The 27,007-nt window shown below is 36.7% G+C and overlaps 1 protein-coding gene across 1 annotated transcript in view; it reads right to left on the reverse strand.

The window, feature by feature from the left end:
• LOC150105173 (meiosis inhibitor protein 1-like) overlaps nucleotides 1–27,007 on the reverse strand; it is a 335,005-nt gene that overhangs the window by 23,822 nt on the left and 284,176 nt on the right. Inside the window, exon 14 of the mRNA XM_090395130.1 lies at nucleotides 19,629–19,732. Coding sequence (XP_090251256.1) covers nucleotides 19,629–19,732 — 104 coding nt within the window. The remainder of the gene's footprint in view (nucleotides 1–19,628; nucleotides 19,733–27,007) is intronic.

Raw genomic sequence — 27,007 nt, forward strand, 5'->3', positions numbered from 1 at the left:
CATAATGTACAGACAAATCAGCCTTGAGAACACATGTAATTTAGAGGCAAACAAACACTAGTGGTGGTTGGCGGTAGATGGCATTGTATGTAGATGATGATGGTAGTAGTAGTAGTACTGTGAAGTTGGTAGATTAAATGGTAGAAACAGAAAGTTGGAGAGTAGAGTGCCCTCCCTTGATGTGTCTCTGGACTCTTTGGAGGTGTCACATAATAATAATAATAATTATGAGCATCTCAATGGAGTCTAAAGACTCATTGCTGGGACCCAGACTAACCATTATTCATGCATCTCCTTAAACTCATTCATTGTAAGAGCACCCATGAGTATCTCTGGCAATCCATTACAGTCATTCACCAATCTCCAAGCAAAAAATAACATAGTCCTATTAACGATAATAGAAGGCTGCCATATATACATATCACTGTTAAAGAGCTCTAAAAATGATAAGTGCTATTTTGTGTAACAGTTGGCAGTATTGCTTGCATTTTAGTATAACAGTTTCTTTTTAATAGCTCAGTGTAGGCAAAAGGAAATAGGAATGAGGAAACAGAAGAAAGGTGTTGCAGAATGAGAGATAGTAAGACTACAGGAACAACAGAGAGAGGGTTGTTCCTGAGGAAATGAGTAAAAGGAGTTAGTGGCAGTTGTGGGAACAAATGATTTAGTTGGAAAGAAGGAGAATGCAAGGATGGATATCAGGAGGTTATTGAGGAGCATGAAAGATAACAGTATAGTGGGAAAGTTGTTAGTGTGTTGCCAAAGTATGACAATGAATTGAGACAGAGAGCAAGATCATGAATGGCAAGCTAGCAGAGCTGTGTGTGGAGAAGGGAGTGCAGTTTGTAGATGTGTGGCATATATTTGAGGGAAGAATGGAATTCTACAGATGTGATGGATTGCATTTGAATGGTTTTGTAGTGAGTAAACTGGAGAAAGTGTTGCTAGATGGAAGTGCAGTGTGATGCAAGCAAGAGATCAGAAGTAACAGGTGAAGTGAAAGAGCACGAGAATGGAATGGAAGGCTCTGAAGTGTTTCCCAATGGAAATAATAGTAGTGTGAGATTAAGAGAGAATGGAAATGCAAGAGAAAGGGGAGGGGGTGGAGCCTGGGTGGACAGAGAGAGTGAATGTCTGTATGGGAATGACTGAACAGCATAGAAATGGAATGGCATTGTATGTAGGTGACTGGCAAGGACAGGTGTGGTGGGTAAAGCATAACCAACAAGTGGCTTGGGTAGAACTTGTTACTGACCTAAAAGTGAACTGCTCTGTTTATTTACAAATGCCAGAAGTATTAGAAATAAGGAGATAAAACTGTTTCACTGATTGAGTTTTATTCACCTCAAAATCATTGGAATAAGTTAAACATGGGTGAATGAAGATGATATCCTAACGGGAATAGAAATGGGAGGGTACAGTGATTTTCACGAGGATAGAAAGGACAAGAAGGGGAGGGGGTGCTCCTGGTGATAGCACGAGATTTATGTCCACATAAGTTAAACATAAAAGAGGAAAATAGTGACAATGGTTTTGAGGCAGTGTGGTGTGATGTGAAGGTTGACAGGAAGAGATATTTAATTGGATGTTACTACAGGCCAGGGAATGTGGAGGGTGGTGATGAAAAAATGTATAAGCAACTTGGGTTATTGAATAAGGGAAGGGTGATTATCTCTAACCACTTGACTTTTGGAAAGTCTCCATTCTAAATGCTATTTCTTGTTACGTACTTTAAGAATAAGTAATCATACCCAGTTGGTTTATTTTACTCAACAGATCGGAAGATCGGTAATAACGAATTACTCTCAAAGACTGTTGAAATCTAAATGAATTATATCATAGCTATTACCATAATCTGTTTCTCTCCAGGTATTACACTCTTCCTCCTCCTTATATGTATATTAGGCCTAGTGCCCTGTTAATTTCATATGAGGCATGGCCTATTACAATTTGAAACCGCAACCGCCTCGAGGATAAGGTGGTTAGCCCTATACCTCCTGGTGTGTCCTATGTCTGTAAATGCATCTGTTCACAGGGCTGGTTTGCCTGTTCTGGGGGGGGGGATAAACAACCCGAGTTTCTGGGTGAAAAAATCCCATATCTCCGTATGGGACCAGCTAACTCACCTTTAGTCGAAAGAGACCAGATAAAGGTTGGAATCGAACTCAGGTCTTTCTGACCAAAGGGCATCATCTATACTAACTGAGCTACGGAGGATCTGGGCATTATACTAGGCAATGAAATTTTTGCCTGGAATAGTACTGTATTACAGTTTAGATTGTTTTTTTCATTTTTGCTAATAGAGTGGATGAGTAGAATGCAATGTCAGAAATGTGGTGACTGTGCTAATGCTGAATGAATTTAAAGTGAGATGTTTTAATTAGAACACGAAATTGCCTGAGACAGTAAAATAAAAATAGGTGAACTCACTGCTGTGAATATTAATCCATATTTTACATTTATTTACTTTGATTTTTGAATCATGAAGTTAATTCCCCAGAGCAGAGTTATATCCTGTTAAATGGAATACTCCTATACTAAATATTAGATCTATATACAAACCTTAATAATTGATTACTATGGTGTCAGTGTTTTTTAAGTGGTAAATGAATTTCTTTTTAAGAAGGAAAATCAATGTATGTACACACAAACAATTTTACACATAAGTTATCCATATCATTTATTACCATAAAATTTTGCTTCCATTTTACAGGCATCTTCAGCATGATATGATTGGAACAGAAGAACATGCACACAGCAGAAAATTCAACAATATAACATCCATGATTCAAGAGGGCAACAACATTCAATTAATAATGAAGTTCAATCAGTGCAATATTTATTTTTAATTAAAATAAATAATTAAATATAAAAATGAAAATTAATTACAATGACAAGAGTTAAGATTCCTCACTGTTTCTCATAAACGGGACAAATGTAGCCAATTAGAGCTTTTAAGGTTAGGGCAATGTAATGATTTCTCAACTTTCTTTGTGTATACACGATAGGAAACTGCTCATGTGAGAACAGACTTTCATTTTCTTCTAAAGGACTCTATGTTTCGAAGAAATAGAATACTTGACAACTTAGAAATATTTATGGTCCTTGATGTAATTTTTATGTTCTTTGTGATGAACAGTAGTGGATTTTCTGGATTGCACAAAGTATGTAGTGCCTGGGATTTGGACTGGAATAAATTACTTAATGCAATGATAAAGAGCCAAGAGGCTATTTTTCTGGTGACATAAAGTAAGTTAAGGGAGATAATAAATCCCTCTTAATTTATGTCACCGAAAAAATAGCCTCTTGGCTCTTTATCGTAGTAAGAATAATATATGAGTACACTGGTCTGGCAATTCGTTAGTAGGGATATATGTAAGTTCAGTTCACTTAAACCTTGATATTATAGGTCTACCTACTCACTGATGAGACCTCAATAAGGGTCGAAACCAGTCATAAGGGTCATAATGTAAAACAGTAATACATCTCCTAGGAGCTGCGTTTTACATTATGAGAAAATATTAAGGATAGTGACGGAGCTTGCTCCACCTTTGCTTCGAGTTGCCCTAGTGTTGTACTACCCCAAGTGATGACTTACGCTTGGACTCACTGATAGTTCTTCGGCATGAAACTCTTAGATTTCGATCTCCGAGTTTCGTACCCGGCTGTAAAATAATACGGAATTTACTATCCCCCTTAACTTAATTTACTTACTGCAATGTTAGATTGTATTCATAGGATTTAGAGTATAAATAAAGTCAGAGCAAAATGGATGAATCATGAAATTTATATCATCTGACACCTCCAGAGAGTCAAGGACTCATCAAGAGAGGCTATATATCACCCAAACCAGTTGTCATACCTTCACTTAAACTTCACTTCACTAAAGGCAAACTATTTGACTCACTCACTCACTGTTCTAAGAAAAATCTAGCTCTTACCTGTTTTTGCCCATGAATTAAAACTCTGATTGGTGCCCCTGTATTCACTCTCCCTACCTTCCTTATAATGGAAAATTTCATCAAATGATATCCTGTAACACCCATTCAAAAGTTTATAGACCCCTATCATATCACCTCTTTCTCCTGTTAACCAGAGGATAATTTGTCCTCATAATCTAAGTCCCATAATCCAGAGTAACTCTTCTTTGCATTCTTTCCACAGCTTCTTTATCTCCTTGGAACCTGGGTGCAGGTGCAGTTTTATCAAAGCCTTATATAGAGGTAAAATGACTTCCATAATCTTACATATCAAGGTTCCTTCAACATTGCAGTTATCCTCTGAATTGTGTTTGCAATTTTTGCAATGTGACCTTTGAACTTCAAATTCCTATCTACCGTTATGCCAAAATCCCTAGCCTCGTCAGTTTCTTATAGTATAATCTTGCTAATATGATGCTGGAATATTGGATTTGTACAGTGTTGGATGTGGCGCTAGTATCCTTGGTGAATGTGGCGGTCGTGTTTAGTTAGGCTAGAAAACGTGTTTTTAAATTTAAATATAGTGTGGCTTTTTGTCTCAAATTGTGCTGCAGTTGTGCATCAGTTAGATACAAGTGTCCTTCAGTGGTGTTATTGTTTGGAACTGTGTTGTATATATTGTGTTTTCGCTGCCGTTTGTTTCACTACTTCAACATGTAAAGATGGCGTCCAACAAGAAACGTACGTCAGCGGCACTCAGGACTTCTACTTCTACACGAAAGGCTGGCTCAGCGTTAGATTTTTCGCAATGGATGGCTTGCAGAAACTGCTACATGTATGCGCCGAAGAATGTGAAGGATCTGTGGTCGGTCTGGCTAAATGAAAAGAACGAGAATGTCGATGTATGTGAGAAGTGTCGGGATAGGCTGGAGTGGAAGCTGACATTGGGATCATAGCAAAAGAACTTCGGCAGGAGTTCATGAAAATGAAAAATGACCTTCATCTTCTGCATGAGGAATTGGAAGTGCTCAGTAAGGAGATACTGGAAGTTAAAACTGAGTTTAATGTGTTAAACAGAGAAATTAGGACTATAGAGATTACTTTAGCTGAAGTAACTAGAACAGGATTACGTATGGGTGAGTCTTTGGTGAATGATGCAGTAATAAATAGTATAGGAGTGATTGGGAGTCAACAAAATAAAACCACAAGAGGCCTAGAAGAAAAGAGATGTCGTGAGAGTAAGGGTAAGCAAAAGGCATTGAGTAATGAAACCGAGAGAGTCATGCTGAATAGCGTAGAAAATGAGTCCATGAGTGACACATGTGTGGACTTGAATGAAGTTAAGAGTGGTAAGATATATGGTGATTCTATGATTAAGGGTATGGAGAGTGGTATGCATGAGGAGTGCTTGGCTGGTGGGACAATAGAAAGAGTGGCTTTAGCAATAAAGAGAGGGCATGAAGCAGACAAGATGATAGTTATGGTGGGTACAAATGACCTGAGTGGTGGTATAAATCAGGCAGGAAAAGATTTAAGAACATTATTAGATATTGTGAAGAAGAAAAGTGTCAATGGGAGGATAGTGTGTGTGCTGCCTCGTTTTGACAATTACAAGTTAAGTAGACAAGTGATGATAATGAATGATATGATTGCAAGAATGTGCAAAAAAAGAGGTCTGGAATTTGTTGATGTTTGGAGTGTGTTTGAAGGGAAAAGAGAGTTGTATGCTAGAGATGGGCTGCATCTGAACATGGAAGGACATAAGCGATTGAAGAAGTTACTGTTTTCTGAACAAGTTGAAGTAATTGGGCAGGGAAACTAATATTGAAAAGGTTGAGTGTAAGAGAGAGAAACTTTAGCACTGATTGTATATTTATTGATCCTTTGCAGAAGAGAGGGGATAAAAATCGGCATGGGACTACTGAAATTAGTGACTTACATATCAGTTCTAAAGCCGGTACAAGATCTAGAGAGAATCTGCAATTTTTGTATACCAATGCAAGAAGCATTCGAAATAAGAGAGAAGAATTTTTGGCATTAGTCAGTGCAATCTCACCAAAAGTTGTAGGCATTAGTGAAACTTGGCTGTCAGTAGAAGATGAGGTCACTGGAATTGAATGTGATGGGTACAGTATTTTCAGGGAGGATAGAGAAGATGGAACAGGGGGAGGAGTACTGTCAATGATAGCTGATGTGTTGCAGCCAAAGAAAGTAGTATATCAAGATGATAGACATGTGAATGAGAGTTCATTTGAGGCAGTCTGGTGCGAAATAGTGACCAATGCAACCAAATATACAGTTGGATGCTGCTATAAGCCAGGGAGTACAGGGGGAGATATTGAATTCATGCATCAGCAAATTAGTGCAATGCGTGCAGGTTTAGTCATTATTATGGGGGATTTTAATTATGGTGATATAAATTGGAAGGAGGAAATATCACGTAGCAAAAAGGAAATGGAGTTCATACATCTTCTACCATTACCTCTACTTTTTCTATGAGTAGAAGTACTAATACTTCTACTCGTTACCTCCAATTAGTGAAAGCAATCATGTGGTATTGACTTGGGAGGTTGCAAAATCTGTGGATTTTTCTGTTAAGAAGGGGTATATACGGAACTACAGGTTAGGCAATTATAACAAGCTTCGGAGTGAGCTTGCAGCCATCCCATGGCAGAACATATTGCAGGGGAAAGATGTTAGCAGTGCATGGGATAAAATCAGTGGGTATCTGAGGAAAGCAATATCAGATTGTGTCCCCATGGTCAGGAAGTCAAACAAGGCAGGCATTAGATGGATGAGCAGTAGTATCAAGCTTGACCTGCAAAAAAAGAAAATGTTATGTGTAAATAAAATTATTTACAAGGAGAAAGGCAATCAGTACACCCATGAGCAGTACAAGGCTCAAGCTAGGAAGGTTACCAGCATAGTAAGAAAAGCTAAATCAGATTATGAGAAGACCTTAGCCAAAGAGATCAAGGGTAATCCTAAAGAGTTCTTCTGTTATGTGGCAAGTAAAAGGAAGAATGACTTTGGAAGGATAACTTTAGTGGGTGCTGATGTATTGAGGTGACAAAATCAGATGTAATAGTCGAGTTACTGAGTGATCACTTTTCAAAAGTCTATCACCCAAGTGAGGATATCTCTGTACCTGTAGCAATAACTAATGTGAGAATTGAAGCTAAGAAATCAGAGGTATTTAATATATTACAAAATTTAAATGCAAACACTGCTGTAGGCTTAGATGGAATATCAGCTCGGGTGTTGCATGAATGTGCAAATGAATTGTCAACCCTTCTTACTTGGATATTTAATTTAAGTCTGAACTCTGGTATGGTCCCTAGGGAGTGGAAGTTAGGCAAAGTGGTTCCTTTGCATAAGGGTGGCTCTAAAACTGCAGTAGTTAATTACAGACCAATCACCATCTCAAGAGTAGTGGTAAAAGTATTGAAAAAGTTGGTTAAAGGCAAAATTCAAGAATGGGTGGATCAGGTTATGATACTCTATAGAGGCCAACATGGTTTTGTTAAAGGTAGATCCTGCCTTAGCAATTTATCAACTTTTCATAATAGAATGACATTTGAGTTGGACAAAGGAACTGGCTACACAGTAGTACTTCTGGATTTTGCTAAGGCTTTTGACAGGATACCCCATGGAACACTGTTATGCAAATTGGAGCCGATGGGAATGGATACCAAATTGGTGATACAGATAGGAGAATGGCTCAGGGAGAGATACCAGAAGGTGGTGTATGAAGGAGCTGAGTCCAGGACGAGGCAGGTGACCAGTGGTGTGCCTCAGGGGTCTGTGCTTGGGCCATTGTTGTTTAATTTGTATATAAATGATATAGGAAATGGCTTAAAGGGAGATATTCAGTTGTTTGCTGATGACGCAAAGTTGGGTAGCGCAATAAAAAATCAATCTGACGTTGAAAGTTTGCAGGATGATTTAAATAAGCTTGTAGAATGGGCAAAAGGTAATGGATGTCAGTTCAATGTGGAAAAGTGTAAAGTCATGCATTTTGAGATAAAAGATTACCAGCTGTGTATTACAGTGATGGAACAGTACTCCAAGAGATTGATGAGGCTAGGGACTTAGGGGTGTTGGTAGATAGGGAGATGAAGTTCAGAGGACACATTGCTAAGGTGTCCAAGATTGCACATAGGATTACTTGGTTATTGAGGAATACACTGACATCCAGAGATAAAGAGGTTATTATTTCCCTTTATAAAGCATTGATACTTCCACATTTGGATTACTGTGCTCAGGTCTGGTCACCTGGATTCCTTGGAGATGAGGAGGTTGTGGAGAGGGTTCAGAGAAGAGTGACTAAGTTGGTAAGTGATGTAAAAAATGCTCCCTACATTGATAGATTGAGAGCTTGTGGATTGCAGAGATTGGTTGATAGGCAGAGAAGAGGGGATATGATAGAAACATTTAAATTACTGAAAGGTTTTTATAGGATTGATGCAGGGGAAATGTTTCAGCTGTGTGATAGTGATGGAAGAACAAGAGGTCATCCCTGGAAATTAAAGAAGAGTGTGGTTAACAAGGGTGTCAGAACAAGGTTTTTTGCCTGGAGGGTGGTGAATGAGTGGAATTCATTGCCTGACTTAGTTGTGAGCTCTTCGTCTGTAGAATTCAAGAAGAGATATGACAGATATTGTTTTCCTAGTTTGGGTCTCCCATGATGAGTCTACTGACTCCATGGAGATACCCATAATAATAATAATAATAATAATATTATGCAGTAACTTTTTCAAAAGAGGATGTTTTCGAGGAGGTAGAAAGAACAAGATACCCATCATAAGCATAAGGAGTAAAAGGTGCAAGCTAGGAAGGTGACAAAATGCAGTAAGGAAAGAGAAACTGGCATATGAAAAGAGAATGAAGCAGCAAACCAAAGCCCTAGAGCAGGGGTCGGCAAGCGGCGGCCCACAACCTTAACGTGTATTTTTAGTGGCCCATAAAAGGTTGACCGTACTTACATGGCATGTTGCCCGTAAAATTTTATCTTCAAGAAAAGATGTTATTGACATTCAAGAGGATGTCATCTATTACTCAACTGTTGGATGGTTAAGTATAGGTGCTGCGCTAAAAAGCTTTTTTAATTTACGTGAAGAAATAGATATTTTCATGATGGAACACGAAAATACTGTCCCACAACTATCAGATAAAAAATGGATTATTACAACTACCATAATAAACTTAATTTGACCATGCAGGGCCAAGGTAGATTACTAGCAGAACTGTTTTCTGAGATAAAACCTTTTGAAGGCAAACTATGTCTGTTGAAGAAATATATAATGGAAGAAAATCTACATCATTATATATGTTGCAAATCTGCATCTAAGTTGGATGGCAAACACAAAAGGAAACTTTTGTTGGTATTATTGAACTTTTAGAAAAGGAATTTTCAATAAGATTTGTGGATTTTCATAAAAATAGCATCGAAATTAGATTATTTTTGTGTCCTTTTAATGTCGACATTGATAACATACCAAACTGACCATAGACGAAAGTTTTGGAATTACAACACAATGAAATATTAAAGAATGCATTTTCATCAGAAAATATCCAAAAAATTTATCGATGTTTACAAAAAAATTTAAAGGTTTAATCGGTTTCACAAAGAAGATGATAGTCGCATTTGGAAGCACATACATATGCGAAAAAGCATTTTCTGCCATGAGTTTTAAAAAAAAAAATTGTCTACTCGACTGACTGATGAACATTTGCATGCTTCGATTCGAATTTGCACCTCAGGTTATAAAGTGGATCTAGATAATTTGGCTAAGGGAAAACAATCACAAAAGTCACATTAAGTAGGGAGACATACATACAAATTGTGATGGATACACTACATTACTTTGTTTTTACGTGATAATAATTTTTCTTTGAGTTTCATATCTCGTACTTTAAATATTTCTGTGTGTTTTAAGATTGATATAATACAAATTGAAAACTTAAGTATATTTTTCAATCACTATTTTCTATTAATTAAATGCTTGCAGCCCGATTATTAAAAATAAAAGTTGAATGTGGTCAGCGAGTCTGAAAAGGTTGCCGATCCCTGCCCTAGAGAATGCTATAATTATGTTGTTAGTAGAAGAAAGGGTGAATATGGAAGGCTAACTTTAGTTGCTACAAATGGAACTGAAGTCACATCTGATGAAGACATGGTGGAAAGGTTTAATGACTATTTTTTAGTGTATTTCATGTAGGGAGGCTAAGAGTGGTGTTGAATAGCAATAGGAAAGGAGACAGACAACTGACAATACAGGAATGGTAAGTTACTTAGAATTTTAAGTAACCTTGATGTTAATAAGGCTGTGGGGTTGGATGGGATATCACCACATATATTAAGGAAATATAAGTAAAGTAAAGGATATAACTAGCAAAAGAGCTAATTATATCCTTTACTTGGTTTTCAACAGAATTCTAGCAACAGTTCCAGAAGAGCAGAAAGAAGAAAAAAAGCGAGCATCCAAGTCAGTAGCATCAAACTATAGGTTAGTGTGTATATCAAATATAGTGGTGAAGGTGTTAGAAAGGCTGGTTAGAGACAAGAATACAAATGTGGATTGATGAGAATAGAAGACTTCTGAGAAAGCAGCTTGGGTTTGTTATCGTTAGTAACTTGGTTACATTTTACAATACGGTGACTAGAATATTGGATGGGAGAGATGATTATAAAGTGATTTATTTGGATTTTGCTAAAGCATTTGATCCAGTGTTTGGTAGCTTAGTTACAAGGCTGATTGGCCAACAGGAGTCCAGCAAGTTGTGTGTGAAGGTGCAATGTCGTAAAAAAAGGAAGATGATGAATGGAGTGCTAGAGTGTTCTGTTCATGGACCACTGCTATTTAACTTATATATAAATCATATAGTCATCATCATTATCAAATTCCTGCCACGTACCCTCAAGGGGTGTACGGGATATGATAGTACTGCATGAAAAATTTACATCATTACTAATTTCCTATCTACAATTTTCCTCCAAATCAGTCTGTTACTTGTCAAGACTCCAACATTATCAGATCTTATATTTCTATCATCTAAAGCACTTTGTACCATATCAATCCATCTATATCTTGGTCTTCCTCTGGGATGTTTTCCTGCCAACCTAGCGGAGAACACTTGTTTTCCTAATCTTTCCTTGCCCATTCTGTTTAAGTGACCATACCACCTGAGATTAACTCAGCTAATGCATTCCCGGATGCAGAAAATGTCAAGTTCTTTCCTAATATCCTCGTTTTTAATATGATATTGCCATTGATGCCATCTGTTCACACCTCTAATCTTTCTCAGGACTCTCATATCTGCGGTCTCTAGTCTTTGGTCAAGTGTTTTACTTCTGACCCAGCTCTCAGATCCATAAGATAAAACTGGTTTGAACACTGTCTTGTATACAGCTAATTTAGTGTTCCGACTAATTTCTACCTTATTCCATATGAATTTATTCAATTGACTTCCTACCATACCAGCTTTGTTGATTCTGTTGTCTATTTCCATATTTACTTTACCTTCTTCACTAAAAATCGTGCCTAAGTAACTGAAATGTTTTACTTGTTCCACAGGTTCTCCATTCACAACGTGGTTGACATTTTCAACAATTCTGCCTATTTTCATTGTCTTTGTCTTTTTATTGCTGACCTTCATACCATATCTGTTACAACAGTTATTCAATTTAGTCAGTGAATCTTGCAGACTTGTAGCAGATTTATTTAGAAGTATAACATTGTCTGCATAAAGCAAAGAGCTGAGATTAACCTCTCCAATTTTGATATCAGGTTTAATACCACTTTCCTTCATAATATGATCCATAGAGATAATGAATAACAGAGGGGATAATGTACATCCTTGTCTCACACCAGATTTAACATTAAACCATCTTCCTGTACTTCCTTCAATTCTAACTGCTCACTTATAACTCAAATAAAGACTAAGTATTGCTTGATATAATGTCCCATCGACACCATGTAACTGTAGCATTTTGAATAGCTTCTCTCTTGGCATCTTGTCATATGCCTTTTCCAGATCTACAAAACTTAAACACACATCTTTGTTATATTCCCATGATTTCTCAACTATTTGTCGTAAAGTGAAGATCTGATCCTGACAGCCTCTATTTGGTCTGAATCCAGCTTGTTCTTCACCAAGCTTTTCTTCCACAATTCTTCTCAACCGTTTCTCAAGTATACTTGAATAGATCTTGCCAGGAACACTCAGTAGGGAAATATCTCTGTAATTCTCACATTCAGTTTTATTTCCCTTTTTATATATGGGTACTATGAGACCTCTACTCCAATCATCGGGAATTTGTCCCTCTGTCCACGCCTTTTGAACTATGCAGTGCAGCCACTGTAAGACCTTTATACCACCATACTTAAGAATTTCTGGTCGAATATCATCTACTCCTGCTGCCTTTCCACATTTCAAGACTTTGATGGCTTGTTCTACTTCAAGTATGGATATATAGTCCTGACTGTATGCCTCTTGAGTGTTTTTTACCACTGTGCTATCACCGTTTGTTTCATTTGGAATTTTTCAAAGTAATTACTCCATACTTCAAGGATATCTTTTTCTCCAGTTTTCATGTCACCTTTATCATCTCTAATTCCTTTTACAGCACTCTTTCCTCATTTTTTTCTGAGTTTCTTCAACAACCTCCAGAATATTTTGCCACCTTCTTGATATTTATTTTCTATGTTCTTACCAAAGTCCTCCCATGACTTTTGTTTAGCTAGTTTTACACAGTGTTTAGCTTTCTTACATTTGTCTCTGTATTCTCTAAGAGTACAAGCTGACTTATTTGACAGGCACTTTTCATATGCTTTCTTCTTTTCCTTCACTGCCTCTCTAACTTCCTGTGTTCACCATGGAGTTCTGATTTTTCTATCCTTGCAGACAACCTCACTACATGCCTCTCTGGCTGAATCAATCAGCCAGAGAGGCATTCCTTCAAGGTTTTCCACTGAATCTCCAAGGTTTGGTTCCTGTTCTCACTCAAACTCTTTCATTTTTTCTTCAATAATGTTTGATTTTTAGTCTACAGTCCACATCTGAGAGCTGCTCAACTTTTATTTGCTTTAAAACTTTCTTACATGTTATTCTATTCAATGTGAAATTCAATTTTATCCTGCTCAAGACTAAATAGTGATCACTTCCAATTTCAAATTCACTGTACACTCTGGTGTTCTGCACCAGGGAGAAAACATCACTATCAACAATAACATAGTCAATGAGATTTTTCTTATTCCTTGCCTCTTCTCTCCATGTGAATTTGTGCACATTTTTATGTTGGAACATGGTGTTAGTAATAACCAGTCCATGTCCTGAGCAGAAATCCAACAAGTATTTGCCATTATGATTAGCTTTGCTCTTTTCTCCAAATTTTCCCAAAATATTTATGTCTGACAATTATTTCCTACTCTGCTATTTAGATCCCAAACAAGGACCAACTTTTCCCTTTTCATTGTGTCAGTTGCTTTCTCTAAAGCTTCAAAAAATTCCTCCACTTCTACCTTAGTAGAACCTTGTGTTGGACCATAGGCACAAATTAGTCTCATTGTCCAGTTCTCCATTCTCATATTTGCCCACATCACTCTACTTGAGACTGCCTACCATTCAAGAAGATTAGCCTCGTATTTTGTGTTGAATACTATGGCTACTCCTTCTTTTCTTGATTGTCATAGCCTGAATATAACATTTTTTATTTATTGCTCAGAAAGATCTCACCAGTTTTTGTCTTTTTCGTTTCAATCATCCCTATTATGTCGATCTGGTACTTTTCTAATTCCTCAGCTAGCTCCATTTCTTTGCCATTCAGGTTTCTTATGTTGATTGTACCGATCTTCAACTCTGGTGATATTGAGTTGGGGTGTGTTGTAGGGTTTGTTCCCGTAGCTGACTTTTCGCTGTTCGCCCTGGTTCCCCGGCGAAAACAATGGGGACTGTGTTTAACCGGGCAACGTCCCGGCATGAAAATTTGTCATGCTGTACCATCATTTTGTATTTTGGCTTAAGCCAATAAGAATAGAATTTGGTCGGCTAAATCCCAAATTGCCAGTCTATCCTTATTCGTTCAGTATCCAGGTAGATACCCAACAGGGTGCACCACGAGAGGTGAGGATTGGACGTTAGGTCAGAAGCCCTGGTTGGTTCTCTGCATTCCTTTAAAGGCTATGTGGAGGTCTCCTCTCAGTTATACAGCTTTGACCCTTAAGCACCCCCCAAAAAAATCATATAGTTCATGGTGTAAAAGGAGATATTCAGTTGTTTGCTGATGATGTTAAATTAGGAAGAGTTATTGATGATGTTAAATTTCCTGACATTCCTAATTCGAAATTAGGAATGTCAGGAAACTCGTTCGCCACCCGATGGTGGGTGGTGAATGAGTGGAATGCATTACCGGAATGGGTTGTAAGTGATCTTATACTTAATGTATTCAAAGCAGGTATGATAGTTATTGTGATAAGTATTTGACCTGCAATGAGTTTTGGACTCCATGGAGGCTTTTAAGTAATACAAATACAAAGTGACAACCCACAGCAGCAACATGGAATTTGATAATCATGTTGGAAGGCCAAAAGGTCAAGCTTTATTACAGCAACTTAATCATACGGGATCTGATAGATTATGTTTATTCACTTTATTTATTATTAGATGAATAAATATGTTCCTTAACTCTACTCATCATAATTAATTTAATTTTTTTGTTGTTGTTGTTGATATTATATGTGTGTGTGTGTGTGTACATTTCTGTTCCAATCATTTCATAATGGGAATTGAGGTGTTTATCAGAACTTTTCAGCCCTCCCCCATCATAAACAAAAATGTTATAGTCATAAATAATTAAATAACTTTCACATAAATTTTTTGTATCATCAACTTAGTTCTTAGAATATTTTCATTGCATTGGAGACATGAAGAAGTTGAGAGGAGAGAAAAAAAAAAAGAAAGAAAGAAAGTACAATGCTTGGTCTCTATACAGGTTTCCAGATCACGTTAAATCCTAATCCATTCATTTTGTGTCTGGATGTGTTACATACCAAGCATATAGTGGGAATTTAAAATTTGTGTGGTTCAAAGTATTTTGTGTAATATATAATATTAATTAAACAATCAAATTAAATTTTAAAAATGAAAAACAAATAAATAAAAATTTCTCATTTTTGTCTTTGTTTTGTCATTATCTCATTCTTATTAGCATCTTTGAAAATTCTAAGGACACACTACATTTTTACCTGTACATGAAAAAATTTTCATGACTACTGCCAAATGTGGACATAAATTTATTGCCATTAATAAATTACATTACACAAAAAAAAAGTGTTATAAATTTTATACAAATTAAATTACAATATAGTTCTGGCAAATGTTATAAATTTGCTAAGGACATAGTTAAGGAATTAATGTACAGTGCTTACAGAAAACTATGCATAGAAACATTTCAGTACTGAATATGTCTGCCCTGAACAACGATGCAGCTCTCATAGTGTCTTATCATGCTTAGCACCAAGTGATTCAGGAGTTATTAAGGCAAACTGGCCCACTCCACCTCCTCCTTCAGTGCAACCTTGATTGTTTTCTGGAGGGGAATTTTGAGATCTGGGGAGCCTGCTGGCCACTCAATTCGATTAATATCACCAGTCTCTAGAAGTATCTTCACTGCTTGTGTGTGATATGGCATGGCATTGTTATACATAAAAATGAATTCCTCATCTTCACAGAACAATTGAACATGATGTTGAAGACCTTCATTGCAATATTGTTCACTAGTCATAGTCCCTTTTTTTTCAGTACTTGTAGCTCAGTGCATCTATTAAGCATAATGCCCTCCTACATCATGACCCCAGCACTACTGTATCTATCCCTTTCAAGAACATTCTTGAGATGGTAAGAAGTACCACTTTCATTCCAGATCAAGTGTCATCTAGAATCAGAGAAAGATTAAACCAATTAGCCCACTGGTGTCTTGTCGAATTTTCATTGATAAACACCACTGAAAACGTGCTCTATGATGAGCCGTGGATAAAGGGATGCACACTATAGGCCTTCAGGCAAATAAGGCTACTTCTTGTAGCAGACATCTTGCCAGAGTTTGTCAAGCTATCTGCATACCTGTGCTCGAATGGAGCCAACTTCCAAGCTGTACTGCAGTGGTGCATTGATTACATTTTGCTGTTATAACTAAAAGTCTGTCTTCATACTGCATGGTAGAGTGTGGGTGACCTCTTAGCATATGCTTGGTACCCATTGAATTGGATATGAAATGCAGCCCATAGCTATGTGAGATTCCAAATTCTCTGGCAATATCAGTAATTCTACAGCCTTCTTCAAGCTTTCCAATAATTCTTCCCCATGTGAAATCATCCAGATGATGTCTATGAGACATTACAAGACATCCAAATTTGCAACTTTATTCCTTCATGAAAAGAGCTGCCTTCAAACACAATTCACTTAGTGCAACCTTTTGCCTTTTATCTTGTTGAGTGCTACCATGTGACTCCTTTAATCACGATTTGAAAATTTGAATGGGTACCCACTTTCACAAAAAAACCACAGGATTGCAATGTGGAATGTTAGAAGTATGAAGCAAGGTAAGCTGGAAATGGAGCGCAAGAAGCTGGATATATTGGGAATAAATGAACTTAGATGGACAAGAATGGGCCATTTTCAGTCAGGGGACTATATGGTATATTACTCAGGGCATGAGACAAGTCGAAAAAATGGAGTATCTTTCTTACTCAGGAAAAAGATGGCTAGGTATATATTGAGTTATAATCCAGTGAGTGACAGAATCATTTCTCTCAGAGTGAGTGGACATCCAATGAATATGACCATCATTCAGGTTTATGCACCTATTACAGAGGCATCAGAAGAAGACATTGAAGATTTTTATGGCAGGTTACAAGAAGTGATAAATACAGCACCAAAGCGAGATTTAAGGCTACTTATTGGAGATTGGAATGCAAAAGTAGAAGAGACTGAGGAACAAGGAATAACAGGTCGTTTTGGTTTAGGTATTCATAACACTGCAGGAAGAGACTAGTTGAGTTTTGTGCAGAGAATTCTTTGTTTGTTGCTAACACCTGCTTTAAACAGCACAAAAGAAGATTGTAATCATGGATATTACCTGATGGACAACACAGAAATCAAATTGACTATATACTTGGACAAAGAAGATGGAGAAGTGCAATTCAGTCTGTCAAGACTTTTCCAGGTGCAGACTGTGGAACAGACCATCAGTTATTAGTGGCTATGATACATGTGAAACTACGGAAACTGAAAACAACACAAATGTCTATCAGATATGATCTTGGAAACATACCAGCTGAATACAATATTAGCATACAAAACAGATTCAACACACTCAATTTGTGTGAAAGAGAACCAGATGAACTATGGGAAGAGATTAAAGATATAATTAAAACAGAAGCAAAGAAGAATATTCCAACAGTTTGTAAGAAGAAGTCCAAATGGCTGTCAGAAGATGCCATCAAAACTGCTCAGAAAAGGAGGAAAATGAAGGCCACAGGAAATTTGCAGGAAGTATGGCATTTGAATGCAGAGTTTCAACGACAAGCTAGAAGAGACAAGGAAAAATACTTTAACCAGGAATGCCAACAAATAGAAGACCAAAACAAGAAAGGAAAAACAAGAGATCTTTTCAAAACGATCAGAGAACTAACAGGGAAGTTTAGTGCCAAGGTGACAGTATTGAAAAGTAAACATAAAGGATATCTTACAGAAGCTGCAGACATCAAAGAAAGATGGAAAGAGTATACAGAAGCCCTTTACAGAAAGGACTCCAAAATTACTGAGAAATTTGAAGAGCAGGATTATACACAGGAGCCAGTACCACTGGAGAGTGAAGTGAGGTGGGCACTGCAACAGCTATCCAGTAAGAAAGCACCAGGAGGAAATGGAATACCCATTGAGCTGCTCAAAGCCCTGGGAGAAGAGGCAGTTAAAATTTTAACAGCTCTGTCAGCGAATTTGGATCACAACTACATGGCCTAGGGAATGGAAAAAATCAGTTTATATACCTTTATTGAAGAAAGGCGATGCAAGAGAGTGCGAAAATTACAGAACTATAGCACTGATTTCTCATGCAAGTAAAGTCTTACTTAAGATCATTCAGAAAAGACTGGAACCAATCATGAAGAGAGAAATGCCAGATGAACAGGCAGGATTTCGAAAAGGCAGAGGAACAAGAGATCAAATCGCCAATGTGAGATGGATAATAGAAAGAGCACAGGAATATCACAAGAATGTCTACCTTTGTTTCCTTGACAATAGCAAGGCTTTTGACTCTGTAGATCATGTGAAACTGATGTGGAGTCCCAGAGCATTTCGTTATCCTTCTGAGGAATCTTTATTATGAACAAGAAGCTACTGTCTGAACAGATCTTGGAGAAACTGAGTATTTCACAATAGGTAAAGGGGTGCGACAAGGATGTATTTTATCTCCGTACCTGTTTAACTTGTACAGCGAATACATTTTAAGAATGGCAGGGCTGGAGAAGTCTTCAGTTGGAATTAAAATTGGTGGAAAAAATATTAATAATTTGAGGTATGCAGATGATACCACCTTGCTAGCAGACTGCAAAGATTTGAAGGAACTTATTATGAAAGTTAAAGAAGAAAGTGCTAAATATGGTCTTAAACTTAACCACAAAAAGACAAAAGTTATGGCAACATGTGAACTTAATGATTTTGAAGTAGATGGGAAGAAAATGAAAGCAGTTAACAATTTTGTGTTCCTAGGATCCTGAACTGATAAAGATGGTTATTGTACCGAAGAAGTTAGAAGAAGATTATTACTTGGAAAAAAGAATCAATGACAAATTTAAGCAAGATCTTTAAAGATAAAGATATTAGCCTCACAACAAAAATCAGAACCATGCAAGCAATGGTATTCCCTGTGATGCTGTATGGATGTGAAAGTTGGACCCTGAGAAAGAGTGAAAGAAGGAAGATAGATGCATTTGAATTATGGGTTTGGAGACACTTACTAAGAATACCATGGACTGCAAAACAAACCAATAAATCAGTGATAGACAGAATAAAGCCAGATTGCTCCCTTGAAGCTATGATCATCAAGCAAAAATTGTCATACTTCGGACATATTATGTGAGCAAACGACAGTCTGGAGAAGATGATGATGCTTGCTAAAGTTGATGGAAGCAGGAGAAGAGGAAGACCAAGAATTAGATGGTTGGATGGAGTTAAAGAAGCAACTGGAGTGCGCTTGGAGGTTCTGAAAGACATGGTCAGGGACAGATTGGAATGGAGAGTGTATGTTCGTGGAGTCGCCAGGAGTTGGAAATGACTTGATGGATCATAACAACAAACAACCCACTTTCTGCTTGAAACTGTCAATTATGCAAATTGCCACAAGCTGATTTGTCTGAATTTGTGGTTTTTATCTTCAAACATGGTGTTCATCCTTTGGTTTTGGACAAAGGTCTGCCATGTTTGGCAGACAAGATATATATGCTACAATGTTAAAAAAAATCAGTTGAAGCACATAAAACTGGAAGAAACTAATTGTCCTTTGGAATTTGTTAATTTTTTGATGTTGCATACTTGGAATTTCAGAAACTTGCAGTGGGATAAAAAGTTTAGAATAATATCTGTAATATGCTACAGGATATTACAGACATTATGGACATGCTACAATTTTCATTGGAAACAATGTACCTGGAGTATGAGATCTGTCCTGTCCTTATTAAAATGACAGCTGGAACAGTGTAACCATGTTTCTAGAACAACTTTCATCCATGGCTGCATAAAGAAATAGTGCTCTGAAAACAAAAACACAACATATAAATCTATATCATCATTAAAAAAGAAACAAATTACAGTATACTAACACGAAGGTAATTCTTTTTAAATAATTTGCATTTTATCAAATGCGAATAAATTGCATCATATACGATGTAACTTCTTTTTATAATAAAATAGACACTGCTCAAAATTGTAAGTTATGCAAATTGCCACAAACTGATTTGTATGAATTTGTGGCTGTAATCTTCAGACATAGTGTTCATCCTTTGGTTTTGGATGACGGCCTACCATGTTTGGCAGCCAAGATATATGCCATAATGTAAAAAAAAAAAAAAATTCAGCTGAAGCATAAAACCGGAAGAAACTAATCAACCTTTGGAATTTGTTAATTTTTTGATGTGATCAATAACAACTGGTTCATCCCTACTGTATTATGATGTGTGACTATATGGAGGCCCATAAGAAAATGCTATCCTTCCAAACTGCTGCTTAATGCCAAACTCTTTACATATAATCCTAAATTCACTAACAGGTATGTTAAACAAGAATACACAACCTTGTATTCTTGTATGTCTCAGATATATTAACCAACAACTGAATCAGCTGTATGTACAAGATCACCCTTACTGAATTACTGGTAGTTAATTCAGTAAGGGTGATCCACACTTTTGGTAGTTAAGGTAGTTAAACATATCTGTTGTTTAATACAGTATTCCATAGATGTTCAACAAGCAGTGATCTACAAAGTGTGGTCCCAAGCCTTCTTTGTGACAGAATATCAACTTGTCAGCAGGTTACATTCTCTATGCAAAATTATCTGCTATATTATGAAATATCAAGATGTATAGAGTAGAGATGCATCAGACAAAACCTCTCCTACCCAACTGGTCATTTGACATTATTATAATACAACCTGTTTTCAGAAACAAGGAAATGGAGGCTGAGAGTCATAGTTGCATAACTTTCATTATATTGGAGGAAATGTCAACATAATATATGCCAACTGTATGATGGCACTTAAATCATTCGACTTACTACTTCTTGGATATAAACCAATTAGCAGGACATTTAAATTGTTTTCAAGTCATTCAAATGGCTTTCGGAAGGAAATAAAATGGCTGGATTTAGAGGTTGAAGACAAAGCTGCAGATAAGGTTGCAAATACAAACACAACAAATTTTTAAGTGCCTCCATAGGTACAAATGTTCTTCACAACTAGAAGAATAGGACATTTTGTCATTCCATTAGAAAAGACCTGAGTTCAATTCTTGTCATGACAAGAATTGAACTCAGGCCTTTTCCAATGGAATAACAAAATGTAGTAGGATTTTTCCATCTGCATACAAGCAAATCAGCAAAGAGAATGCATGCAATTTACAGACAAACAAAATACTGCAAATACAAAATACAAAAAATACTTCTCTACATTTGGAGGTGGTGGTATATGGTAGCAGCAGCATCACTGTATAGTTGAAGGATTATGCAAAGAAGATGATGAGTTGTGTGTAGTCAGAGAATTAAGTAGGATGAGATAATGAGATGTGTGTAGTAGAGTGTCCTCCTGCAATGAATCCTTTGACTCCATGGAGGTGTTATGTAATAATAGTAATAAGGACATGAAATGAAAACAAGGATAAAATGAACACTGGTACCTGGAATATCCAAAGCATTGGCCAAAGAATGGCAACAAACTACATGAATCTTAAATAAAAGCATGTAAGCTGTTCAGAGATGATCGACTAAGTTGATTTCTGGTCTCTTGAATGTGGAATATGAAAACATATTGAGAGAATGCAAGTTACAGAGCCCAGTGGATAAAAGGAAGAGGAGATATATAAGTTGGTAAGGAGTAATTACCAGATTAGCACGGATGAGATTTTTCATAGAATATCTGGATACAGGGGGAAGAACGAGAGGCCATCCATGGAAGCTGTATAAGGTAGGTGTGAGGAATAGATTTTTTGCATGGAGAGTGGTAGGTGATTGGAATGCAATGTCTGAAAGTGTGGTGGGTGCAGGGACAGTGATTGCATTTAAGTCAAGGTGAGTTCTTGACTCCAAGGAGGTCTGTTGATGATGATAACAATAATAAAAGGCAATCAGATTACTAAAACAAGAGTGCCCCTTAAAAAATCCATGCTGATGCTCACAGATAACATTACCCTCATCTGCTTAATGCTGATGAGGGTAATGTTATCTGTGTTATGTGAAAATCATAACAACTACTGATGAAATACAAACTAGTCTACAGTTTGACCACACTATCTTATCCTCCTTCCAATCCTTGGGCACTTTTCCCATGATCAGACTTGCAGTGAAAAGCCAGGTCAACAGAGCTGCCAGTTCTGTAGTGCTTTCTCTCAACACCTGTGGCGAATCTCATCCAGTCCCACTGCTTTTTGACATGCAGAGTACTCAGTATTTGAAACACAATCTCTTCTTGCACTTCTACGCCTTGAAACTGCCTTATCCCTTTGGTATTAAAATCTACTTCTCTAGGATGAAATACTCCAATAAAGTGTTTATTCATTGAACAACTCTATTGTGTCCTTTGAATCAGTCAACTAACTTGACTACCTTTTTTTATCCAACAGTGTCGTTCTTCCGCAGTCATTCCTTCTCCTACTGGCACATAATGAGAGAATTTCTTAGCATTTTCTATGAATCTCAGGGCCAATCTCTTCTCATATTCCAGTTCTGCATTCATTCCATACTAGCCACTCTCCTGGTCTGAGTCTTATATTCTTCATGCATCTGCTCTCAACCACTCTCCTTGTATCTCTTCCATAACCTCTTTTTTCACCTGCAGTTCACGTTTAATATTCTTTGTCATCCACGTTTTGGTTTGGGTATGTTTCATTCTGCACAGGGGATGCCAGTGTCAACTTCTCATCATGCCTATCTCTAATGTTTTATTCATTGAGTGTATGAAAGGCATGTTAGCGGTATACCAGATTTGAATACCTCTAACCTGGGGGAAGATTACGAAGATCTGGTTATATTATCACATCCTCGTGTTAAATATTGTCTAAGATTATTTTTCCTTAAGAACTCAAGAAATTCATTCTCCTTATTCTGTGACACTATCTCTTCATTCCAATCAATATTTCCATAATTGTAATCACTCATAATGATCACATTCTCTCACTCACCAAGCCAAGTTGTTGATACATTTCTTTGTCTCTCTCCATATTCCCTTGCCTGTAGCAGTAGCAACCAAATATTTCATTTTATCAACCTCTACTTCACACCATACTACTTCAACACCACTGCCATTTTTTCCTTGTATCTCAACCTTATGTAGATACAATTCCCATGCTATCATCAGTAGCAATTACCTTCACAAAAATCATCCTACACCTCCATTTTCAATTACCTTCAAGATGTCATACATATCAAATCATGTTTCACTCATTTCATCTATTTTCAGGTAACTAAAACTCAATCAATGCAACAATTCCATTTCCCTTATTTCTGATAGTCCTGGCATTTGTAAATAAACATAATAATTCATTTCTTGGTCTATCACCAGTCCTACTCAAAATCCCATCTGTAACTTATTCCCATTTGCACCTGTCTGCTCAACTTCTGACTCAGGTACCCTCCATGTATTCCAGGTTGTTCCATTCCTATGCTGACCATCCACATACATGCATTCATTACTGGTTTAGAATCCACTCTCCTTAAAATGTCTCTCTCTGACCTCCCTATCCCATTCCATTTTTCTGTTCAACTTGCACTCCTGTTCCCACATTCCCATCACCATTCACAATTACATCAGTTTCACTTGGTTCATGCTCTTGCTCATTTACATCTTCTCCGAGTTCCACTGATACCTTGTTTAAATCGCTCATTACATGCATGTCTTTCCAGCAGTAACCTTTCCATATGATTTGTTTCAAAAACCATTCAGATGCGATCTATCACTCTTATACAGTTCCATTAGTCTTTCAAACTCATCGCATGCATTCACAAATTCACTCTCAGGGCACTCACAGTTACCTATGGCAATCCATTTCACTCATTCACCATTCTCCAAGCAAAAAAATATAGTCCATGTATGCTTACTAACCACACTCTTATACAACTTCCACAGGTAACTCCTTATTCTCTTCCTACTCATCATGTACTGAAAAAATTCTTTTGTGTCAATCTTGTAGAATTTCTTTAGTAACTTACGATTGTCTATCAATTCCCCTCATCTCTGCATGTCAGCTACCCATATACTTTCAATCTATTCTTATAGGGGGCATTCCACAGATCCTTTCCACCTTCTCTTGATCCCTAAGAAACCCAAATGACCAAATCTATGCACAGTAGCTAAGATGTGGCCAAATCATAGCCTCATAAATAGAGATAACAATCTCCCTATCTTTACTTGTTGACTCCTAGTTTACGCGTGGACTGGGAGTTTGCATGTTTGCTTTTTTCTTATATTTCTAAAGCAGCTGGTTAAATCCGGTTGTGCATTTATGTAGCTTTGTATATAGGCAGGACATATGTTAGTGTAGAATATTACGTTGATTCGATAACAACTGTTCCCACTAAGACATTGCGCAGTCACAGATCCCACACGACCCTTAATGTTATAAGAATAAGCAGTCATCAAAATTTTTAAAATTGGTAAGCACTTGTAAATTATTTAAATTTTTACATAAAGGCTTATATATTTACACAGGAAATATATTTTTTATATACATATATATCTAGTTTATATTTTATATATGTTTATATATAATTGAAATATGGTAAATTATATTCTCTTTAGGTAAAATAAAATGGGTGACTATGAGAAGGAGCAAGAACGATTACAGAAGCTGATGAATGAATGCTTCACTAATGATGAGGATGAAGATGTTTCAGACAATGATGTTAGTTCAGAGGAGGAAGACAATGTGGAAGAAATGAGTGGCAGCGAAACCGAGCAAGAAGCAGATGAGGTGTCATTAGAAGTAGCTGAAGATAACCCGGAGAGTTTGGAGGATGGATTCTATCAGGGAAAAGATGGAACTTTATGGAGAGCAGTACCACGAACTAACAAATGTATTAGGACTGAGAGATACAATATAATCAAAGAATCATCTGGCCCTAAAAACGACACTCAAAATTTGCAGTCCCCTCTTGATATTTGGAATTATTTTATAGGCGATTCTATTTTATCGATTATTTTGGAAAACACGAACAAGTATATTGAAAGTTTAGCTAGTAATTACAATCGAGAATGAGACACCAAGTTTACAACTCTGAATGAAATACGGGCTTTAGTTGGACTTCTATATATTGCTGGTACATATAAAGCAAGCCGTTTGAATTTAGAAGATCTTTTTGGAAGTAATGGTAAAGGCATTGAAATATTTCGACTAACAATGTCGGTGAGGTGATTCAAATTCCTTTTGAGGTTTTGAGATTTGATGATAAGAGTACACGTGAAGAAAGAAAGAAGCTAGACAAATTGGCAGGTATTCGTGAAGTTTTTGATCTATCTGTTACAAAGTGCAAAAATGGATACAATCTAGGTGCATTAGCTACAATCGATAAAAAGCTGGAAGGTTTTCTAGGAAAATGTTCATTTCGCCAATACATACCAAGTAAACCGAATAAATACGGTATTAAAATTTTTGCATTATGTGATGCTAGAATGTACTATACGGCTAATCTTAGGATATATGTTGGACGACAACCGGAAGGGCCTTACTTCATGAGCAATTCGCCAGGTGACGTTGAGAGACTAGTAGAACCAATAAAAAATTCTGGGAGAAATATTACTTCAGATAATTGGTTCACTTCTTTTCCTTTGATTGAAAACTTGCTAAAGAAATATAGACTTACTGTAATAGGAACAGTTTGAAAAAATAAAAGAGAACTACCTCCTGAATTATTGCAAGCAAATCGTCCTATAAAATCGGGCATGTTTGCTTTCAAAGATAAATGCACACTTGTATCATACTGTCCTCCAAAAAAAAGAAATTTGTTTTGTTAGCATCAAGTTTGCATGACAATGATGGCATTGATACAGAGAGTGGAGCTTTATACAAACCCGAAATTCTGACTACCTATAACCATACAAAAGGAGAAGTAGATGTTGTGGATCAATTGTGCTAGATCAACAAGAAGATGGCCTATGGCAGTTTTTTACTCTTGCATCAACATTGCTGGAATTAATTCTCAAGTTATTTACCATGCGAATAACACTGATAAAAAAATATTGCAACATAAATTTTTGCAAGATCTTGGATTCTCTCTACTACAAGCACATTTGCAAGATAGGGTATCAATTCAAAGTTTGCCAAGAAATATAAACCTAAGACTCACAGAAATTTGTGGATCACTCAAGAACAGAATTGAGAACGAAACTGCAGTTGCACATCCAGAAAAAGGAAGATGCTATTATTGTGATAGAAAAAAAACCGTGCATCTAAATATTATTGTAAGAGATGTTACAAATTTATGTGTCTTAAACATGCTACAATCATGTGCAATGAATGTGTAGAACTTAAGTAAAAGAATGCTAATCCAGTTTAACACATTTATTGCACATGTAGGATAGTTGAGTCATGGAATGCATTGTCTGATGGAGTGGTGAGAGCGAGAACAGTCAATGCATTTAAGGAGTGGTATGATAGACTTTGTGTTTCCTAGGAAGGACCTCCCTCGATGAGTCTTGGTAGACTTGTGTTTCTTAGAAAGGACCTCCCACGATGAGTCTCGCAACTCCATGGAGGCCTGAATAATAATAATAATGTAACATATGCAGTTCTATTTCTAAGACATTTAATTATTTTTTTTTATTTTGTTTTCTCTTACAAATATGTTGTAATTTGAATAAATAATCTTTTTTGTACAATATGCTTATTTATTATTATTCAAAACACCTTCAATTTTGTTAAAAATGAGTGAGGAATGACAGTCCAGGCGCGACTCTTGATGCTAAAAATTTTCACGCAACCTCTGAAGGGTTAAAGCTATTTTGCCAACTTGTGCAATATGTCCTATGAGCTTGAAATCCCTGTCTATCATAACCCCCAGATCTCTAGCCCTGTCAATTTCTTGCAATCCAGTGCTATCAATATAATAAAAAGTAGGTAATATTTTCATTCCAAATATACCACAATAACTGCTGTGTTTGTTGTAAGGTAATGCACTTAAGTGAATTACCTTACAACACTTCAGTGTTGAGTTACATACCCTTACATCAGATACAGAAGTTATTGTGGAGTATTTGAATATCAAGGTTGGTAATTATTCCAACTTCTGGACAGATGTAATCGGTCCATTTGGCATTGGTAAAGTGA

This window comes from Typopeltis vanoorti, chromosome 7, assembly GCF_054136105.1.
Source record: "Typopeltis vanoorti isolate ZY-2024b chromosome 7, IOZ_Tvanoo_1.0, whole genome shotgun sequence".
NCBI classification, from domain to species: domain Eukaryota; kingdom Metazoa; phylum Arthropoda; class Arachnida; order Uropygi; family Thelyphonidae; genus Typopeltis; species Typopeltis vanoorti.